At 35.9% G+C, this 8,600-nt stretch overlaps 2 protein-coding genes across 2 annotated transcripts; one reads left to right on the top strand and one right to left on the bottom strand.

The window, feature by feature from the left end:
* Positions 1-2,391: 2,391 nt before the first annotated feature.
* LOC111635019 lies at positions 2,392-3,027 on the top strand. The gene has a single exon (XM_023379867.1). It carries the CDS (start codon positions 2,392-2,394, stop codon positions 3,025-3,027), a length of 636 nt encoding a protein of 211 aa, XP_023235635.1.
* A 3,284-nt stretch (positions 3,028-6,311) lies between these two features.
* Positions 6,312-7,516, bottom strand: LOC111634935 (patched domain-containing protein 3-like; the record flags this gene model as incomplete). The annotated part of the gene is made up of 1 exon (XM_023379773.1): positions 6,312-7,516. A coding segment is annotated over one exon (1,205 nt), but the record flags the coding sequence as incomplete, so codon positions are not given.
* Between the last annotated feature and the right edge of the window lie 1,084 nt (positions 7,517-8,600).

The following is an 8,600-nucleotide window of genomic DNA, read 5'->3' as shown; positions in this document are numbered from 1 at the left end:
CTGGTTACTATACTAGGATTGAAAACTGGAGGGTACTCCCTGATGAAACATTAAGTGACCATGATTACATTGCCTTTGACCTAACTGGTACTGAGGATAATCACACCTTGATCTCTACTCCTCAATGTAAGTATGCTCTAAATAGGGCTGCCTGGTCAGAAATGAAGGAATTTCTCGAGAACAACCTTACTTTTAGCTATTCAGATAATCCCGTGGATTGTAGAAATCAAATTAACATTAACATAGAACTTATTTCAAAGGCTTGTGAGACTTTTATTCCAAAAGTGGTTGTGACTAGGAAAAGCGTCCCATGGTGGACAGCAGGACTGAGCGATTTACGGAGAACAACAAAAAGATTAAGGATTATTATATTAAAATTTTGATGTGCTGCGGGGCCCCTTTAACCGCGGCGCCCGATTGCCGCATGTCGCTCCAATCGCCCCAATCCGACTCAGCTAAAGAGGTTGTCTGCCGATTTGGACGAAATAACGGCTAACATTTTGAAGCACTGAGGACAGCCCCTGTTAAACAAGTTAACGCTACTGTTTAACAGATGTGTGGGTAAGATTCAGAGGATTGGAGAAAAACCACTATAATCAAATTTCTTAAAAGAGGAGATGTCTCCGAGTGTATCAACTGACAAAATCTCACCCTCCTTTCTGTGCCTGTATAGGCATGCTCTGTGGTCTTCCTTCGATGCCTAAGGACTGCCTTCGATCAGCGATTGCGAAAGAAGCAAGATGGGTTTCAAATCGGAAAGATCGTGCAGCAAGCAAAACTTCTTCCTTCGAAATATCATCAAACAATGCAGTGAATATATATCGACCCTCATTGGCGTTCAAATTCATTGATTTCAGGAAAGATTTGACAGTGATCACTACGTCTTCCACTAAAGAAATTTGCGACTGTATGGTGTACCGTGAAACTTTTTAACTATTTTGAAGACCTTACATTTGCATTTAAGTAGTTGCGTCAAAACTGACAACGGCAGTAACGACTTCTTAAAAATTACGATTGGAGTCAGGCAGGGTTCTGTTCTGTTGCCTTACCTCTATCTTGTCGCCCTCGATTCTGCGACAGGCAGATAAGCGTATTGCGGGTATAGGGGCCGACATCCACTGGTCTAACCACGATTATATTAGATACTAGCACACCCTGCCACGCGTTGTTGTGGCTCAAAATGTATTTATTATAAATGTATAACACTTCCCCCGTGGAGGAAGGAATTTTTCGAAAAATTCCTTAGTGTACATTTTCTTGACGTACCCTATTAAAACGCAATCAAAAACGCAAAAATCCGCATCTTAAATAGTATAATAGAATCCAAGTGTTTCACGATAACCCTTAATTTTGTCCTTCTCCCCCGCGGCAAGAATATCGAAAAAGCCCTTTGTAGTGCATATTCTGTTGACGTACCCTATTAAAACGCAATCAAAAACGCAAAAAACCGCATCTAAAATAGTATAGATATAAGCAGAGTACTTTACAGTAAGCCTTAATCCTGTCCATCTCCCCCTGGAGGGTTTTTGACATGTATATTATATAAAACACGTGCGTATTCGAACGCAGCGTTGTGTCAAAATTTCAAAGAAATCGATAGGAACAAACGAACATTACATTTTTTTATTTATTTATGTAAACAGACAGAAGATGATCAAACATTACCTCTTTATAATATTAGTATAGATTTGGTTTTAGTTGTCGATATTGCCCTATTGGGAAAGAATAAGATAATGCTACATTATGCAATAGCCACATTGAGTCAGGAGGAAGACAGAATTGGCCTTACAATAACAGCTGCACACTCAAAAATTTGGCATGTACATATTTCTTCCCAAACGCAAATAGTTGTTGACGCATACAACAATTGAAAAAGGTCGAGAGTTTCACTTACGTAAGTAGTGTTATTTTCCAGAATAGTGAAACAAAAGTAGACATAAAGTGCCTCGTTAGAAGGGCGGCGACCGTCTTCTGCTCTGATCTCGTCCATCTCTTTGTGAACGAAATTTGATTACCTCTACGTAATTTCGATAGGTATTTATGCTAGTGAGTCCTGGGAGGCATCAGGAAACAACTAAAAACGCTAGATGTCTTATACATTGATGCTTACGACGAATTAAAAAAACCGATATTCAGATCATATCACCAATGAAGAAATCCTCTCAAGAAGTGAAATGTGTAAACTTCGTAGCATTGTCGCTTGAAAAGAGCACAACATGCCGACCACAAAAAAAAATGGTGATCGGCAGGTTGTACTCTTATAATAAAATTGCTAATAATAGGATTGCTAAGGCAGCCATGAAATTGATTCGGCAATGCGAAGGTCTCAAGTATACTTTGCATGTCCAGTATATCAGCGGATTAAATCTCTTATTCTTCTAAGAACTGATTATGGATCGGGAAAGTAAGATTTACTTAAGTATTCTGCAGTGCAATTTAGAAAGAAGTATCTCGGCTACTTCTTTGCTCAGTAAGCAATTAAAATATTATGATTTGGCACTGATACAAGAACCATATTGTCGTAAAAACATTCCATCGTGCCTCCCCGCCTTCTGCCCTATCCTTAAAGGAACAAATCAACTCTCTTGGGCCATTACCCTCGTGCCGAATACTAATTTATCAATACTTTATCACGAGAAATATAGTAATGAAAATATCATTGTCTCAGAGATTATGATTCAAGAAAAAAGAATCATTATTCTGAACATTTATTTCCCGGGAAGAGTTGACACTGATAGTTTTATCGATGATTTACAAAGAATAGTCGAAGCTTTTCAAGGGATTCATATAATTATGGCAGGGGATTTCAATGCACATTCTCCTGCTTGGGGAGGGGATAATTTGGACAGACGGGGCCGTCTTCTTGAAGAATTCTTGGCATATAATGATCTGTTGATCCTGAATAATCCCTTTTCACCCCCCACATTTCATTCTGCAAGAGGTAGCTCATGGATTGACGTGGCTTTTTTACTGCTGGTTACTATACTAAGATTGAAAACTGGAGGGTACTTCCTGATGAAACATTAAGTGACAATGATTACATTGCCTTTGACCTAACTGGTACTGAGGATAATCACACCTTGATCTCTACTCCTCAATGTAAGTATGCTCTAAATAGGGCTGCCTGGTCAGAAATGAAGGAATTTCTCGAGAACAACCTTACTTTTAGCTATTCAGATAATCCCGTGGATTGTAGAAATCAAATTAACATTAACATAGAACTTATTTCAAAGGCTTGTGAGACTTTTATTCCAAAAGTGGTTGTGACTAGGAAAAGCGTCCCATGGTGGACAGCAGGACTGAGCGATTTACGGAGAACAACAAAAAGATTAAGGAAAATTTATCAAAGATGTAGAGATTATAATGCAAGAAATCAGCATAGAGAAAACTACCTTGCTAGCCAGAGAATTTATAAAAATACGATCAAGGAGGAAAAAATGCGCAGTCGGCGCAACTTTTGCACAAGAACCTCAACTAACCCATGGGGTTATTTGACAAAAATGTGTTGTAATAAACTTCGTAAGACAAAGATTATGACCGATTGCAATTTTAGAAATGAACCTCCTTCATTAATTCAGGCAATGACCACGCAACTAGATATTTACTGCCCTGAAGATGACCCTTCTTCTGATTCAGAGTGGCAAAATCAGACTCGACTGGAACAGAATATACTGGAGGATACTGAAGATATTCAACCTTTTACAGATAAAGAGATTGATAGGGCTTTCCTGACAATGAGAAAACGTAAAACCCCGAGTTTGGATGGAATTACAACGGAAATAGCCATCAATCTTTGGAACCTGATTCCACATCATTTTATAAATTTATTTAATAACTGTTTACGACATGCCATTTTTCCTAGGGCCTGGAAACAGGCAAGAGTCATCCCCATACCCAAGCAGGGATCAGCTGACTGTAGACCTATTTCACTGTTACCAATTTCGAGTAAAGTACTCGAAAAACTCATTACGGTAAGATTAACTTGGTACACAGAAAACTCAAGTAAAGTTAGTGATACACAATATGGTTTTCGTCCTCAGAGAACAGCTGAGGACGCTATAGATAACACAGTCCGAAATATTTATCGTATCCTACAAGAAAACAAATATGTCCTAGGGGTCAGCCTTGATATCTCAAAGGCATTTGATAGTGCCTGGTGGCCCCTAGTGACTCAGCAACTACGAAGAATCAGCTGCCCCCGTAATTTGTTAAAACTCCTGCTTGACTACTTTAGGAACAGAAAGGCAATTTTCCAATACGGTCAACATGAGGTACACAAGGACATCTCAAGAGGCTGTCCGCAGGGGTCTTTCTGTGGAACCCTGCTTTGGAATATTATGTTTGATTCTGTCCTGAGAGAAGACTTTGGACAAACTCATTGTACCACTTATGCAGACGATGCATTGCTGCTTCTTGGTGGAAGATCAAGAGCAGATCTTGAAAACAGGGGTAATTTAATGTTGGCCCGTATATATAAATGGGGAATAAAACATAAACTTCATTTTAACACAACCAAAACAAAGGCTATTGTATTTAATAAACCCAGAAAAGGCAACCTTTATTCAAGACCTCCTTTACTGAAGATGAATGGTAAAACTATCAAGGTCGAAAAAACACTAAAATATCTTGGTGTTATACTAGATTTCAGACTTTCCTGGGAAAAGCATATCGAAAACGTAACAAATCGAACCGGCCTCATTATACAAGCATTCTCACAAGTGGCCAAAAAAGATTGGGGGCTTTCATCCGAAGCTCTCTCTACCATTTATGACAGTATCTTTCTCCCAGTTACCACATATGGATGCGGTACTTGGGGAGGAGCAGTAAATAAAGTACATACAAAGAGAAAGTTAGTATCGTCTCAAAGACGTGCACTCCTTTTATTGACAAAAGCCTTCCGTACCGCAAGTAACAATAGTCTCCAAATAATTGCACATAAGTTACCTATTGATATAGAAATTTTGCGTAAGAAGAAAATACAACAACTTAAATGGGGAGATTCAATCCAAGCAGGATCAATAATAATAACACCGGATTAATGTGAACAACCTTATCCTTTTTGTAACGCTGTATCCCCAGATATTTTCAATTCGAATATACTTGATCACTATTCAAATTCGGATATCACTATATTTACAGATATTTCTAAAATTTATGGTAAAGTAGGAAGTAGCTTTGTGGTTTTCGACAAACAATTAGAGATACACAATCAAGCTTATCGTCTCCATACAAACTGTACTGTTTTCCAATCAGAACTTTTGGCGATTCAAAAGTCCATTGATTGGGTTAGTGATAATTTACCACATTATGATATTCAAATCTACACAGATTCACTCTCTACCCTTAACATTATCCGTAGCACTAAGCTTCATCCTTTGGCAGTGGAAATAAGGAATTCAATCAGAAACTCAACATGTAATATCAGTATTTCTTGGGTTAGATCCCATCAGGGACTCACAGGCAATGAGAGGGCTGACTCTCTTGCAAAGTCTGCAGCACTAAACTCCACCATTCCTTTTTCCTACGATAAAATCAGTCATATCACTTTGCGACGCTTACTATAAGAGGAAGCTATTAACCATTGGCAACATCGTTGGAATGATATTAACCAAAGCATAACGTTTCCATCTGTCCCCGACTTAAAAAGCTTCTTTAAAATAAAATGGTTTACTCCCGATTACTACACAACTTAATTATTTACAAATCACGGAAAATTTGCTACGTATCTTGCCAGATTTTTAAACAGAACATCAGATCAGTGCCCAACCTGTATGATTGCACATGGATCTTAACACTACATTTTTGATTGTGTGATGACCGAAATAGAAAGAACTGAATTGCAGCTACTCTTGCAGGAATTGAACATAGCTTGGCCGTGCCACCTCTCAAACATCTGGACCAACAAAGAGATATTCTCTGCCTTTAAAAGACTTGCAAAAAAGATCAATCAGATCACAAGCCAACTAATCTACTGCTGACACTGACTTTGACTTAAAGACTGTCTACTTATAGTGGTAGCTTTGTAATTACTATTTCACACGCGAATNACTCTTATAATAGAATTGCTAAGGCAGCCATAAAATTGATTCGACAATGAGAAGATCTCAGATATACTTTGCATGGAAGAAAGCTATAGCCATATCTCAAAATCGAAAGTGATTGAAAATAATTGCTGCCTAGTATACTACTTGGCATTACAGGAACTACTACTAATACTACTACTACTACTACTACACACTACCTTTACCTATTTACCAACAGATTTTAAAAATTAGTATTTGATAAAGACTTCCCACTTGACAACAAATTAGTCAATAATTGAAAATAGCATAAATGATAGAAAGAATAACAGGAATAAAAAGCAAAGCATGAAAAGCTGTTTCCATAGCAACAAGTATTACAATTTTCGCAAATGTGCAAAGAAAATATACATCAGAATATAAAATCAATATTCCTATTCCCGTGGTCAATGATCCTTGAAGTATTGGAAAACCAATACGATATAGAGAATCTTTTAGTTTTTCGTTTGGTGTTTCGCATTGTGACATGACATAAGCATACGAAATATGAGCAGGATAGTTTACGCTGAACCCCACACATAGAATAAGACTCATCATTGATATAATATCCAAGCTGATTCCCCAATACGACATATAACCTAATGTTTCTACCATTGCAGATACGACAGATATTGCAACAGTAATTGCGACTAATAAATTCGGTACAAACAGTAAAAAAACTGTTGTTATTAGTATAGCAGTAATCCAAAACAATTGTCGAATAATTTCTCCAATGATGATTCCTTGCTCGATAAGACCTGCAAAAACACAATGCACAAGTACAGGAATGTCGGATTCGTCAGCAATTTTCAATAAATCTCTTAATGTATCTCTTTCTGAGTATGAAGAATTCAAATTTTTTCCCGTAATAAAAAATCTACTGAATAAGATATCAGTTTTGTTGCTGTTAAATACTACATCATTAGACAGTGACTGCGCAGCTCGGATATTAAAGAACACATCGCGAAGTCCATCGATAAAGTCCTGCTTGTTTGACATATTGTAGCCTTGTAATGAAAATTTTGCTACAGGACTTTTCTGAAATTCTTTGTAGAATTTCAACCAAGAGACAGTGAATTCTTCTCCGACAATATTTGGATGTTTCTCGAATTTTGTCAGCAGATTTTCTATCGATTTTTGTACATTTATATCTGAGTAATCCAACGTTCCATTTATAATTATGTGAAACGGATATGAATAACGTCTAAAGTACTTTAGAGCCATACCGTAGCCTTCTGTAAAAATAGATTCTTTTGGAAATAAACGTTCATACTTAATACCATGTTCTATGTGAAATGTGCCCCATATTCCGAATGATAAGTTAATGATGTAAATTACAATAATACTTATCTTTACTATTGGATTGGAAATTATCTTTCCTAATAAATCTCTAAAATGTGCCATAGTAAATTCTTCTTGTTTGCTGTTATTATTCTCGTTATCTTCATCATTTTGTTCTAAAATGAAAAAGTTTGAAATTTAAATATGAAGCAAAACACATTGAAAACTCAAAAATATTATATAAAATTTATAAAACTGTTTTTCTAAATTTTTAACAAGTAGTAAACTAAGAGTTTACTATTCAAGCTGATATTTCTAGGCAGAATTAGTTCAAGGTGATGACGTAGGCCGATCTTGTGTAAACTGTAGAATGTAACTGGTATTTGTTTCTTATTTAAATCAAAAAATTATTTTTTATTTAGCAATAAATAGTAATAAAACGGAAGTAATGTTATTTTCTTATTATTTTAGTTGTGTAATAAACGAGTAGTGAGCGTGCATGTGCTAAAGCTCTTTTCGTAATGTATTGACTTATTATTATCATATCGTTGTTATTTTCACGTTTCTTTATTTTTATGTGAAACAAACTAGCGAAAATTTCTGTGTTTGCGTAATGTTGAGTAAGCATACTCATTTTTTAAAATAATTATGTTTGCCGAGGTTTTAGACTTTCAATAACAAGAACCAAAAAAATGAAGTGAAAATGATGTAATTGATACATAAAATGAAGCTGATTAGAGAAGCCAATTAAATAAATAACCGACAAAAGTTTTAAAAAACAAGTGATAATTCGAATCACATGACATTTTACGTGTTACATAACATTTCTTTTATGTGCCTCTTTGGGCACTCATGAGAAAAGTTTGCCACATCAGGTGTAGGCTATATTTTGTTCTTTCAGCGATAATGGAAACAGTTTACATTCGTAAGCATTGTGGAATAAGAACTAAGTGAAACTAGGAACATTTAAAAGCGACAAAAAATAATACTAATTTTCAATACAGTACAATATTTTTAAGTGTAATCTCTCAGAGAAATTTGTTAATCTTTAGTTAAAATTTTTTTAGGTTCCTATTTATAATTTTTATTTGTATAATTGTCTATGGAAAGGAATCAAATTATTGCAACAGCGTCATGAACGAATTTGTTATTAAATTCACATAGAGGAAATCGGGGCAAGATCGGCATGTTAAGCTTTACTTAAATTTTGTGTAATAAATACTGCTGTAAACTGAAAAAAAAGCTTTGCATATTGTCTAT

This window comes from Centruroides sculpturatus, unplaced genomic scaffold, assembly GCF_000671375.1.
Source record: "Centruroides sculpturatus isolate CEXI.00-Female unplaced genomic scaffold, Cexi_2.0 scaffold108, whole genome shotgun sequence".
NCBI lineage: Eukaryota > Metazoa > Arthropoda > Arachnida > Scorpiones > Buthidae > Centruroides > Centruroides sculpturatus.
This window is presented reverse-complemented; position numbering and strand designations above follow the sequence as displayed.

Excerpts from the sequence above, each read along its gene's own strand:
- LOC111635019 (XM_023379867.1), top strand. The coding sequence starts at position 2,392 with ATGGATCGGGAAAGTAAGATTTACTTAAGTATTCTGCAGTGCAATTTA.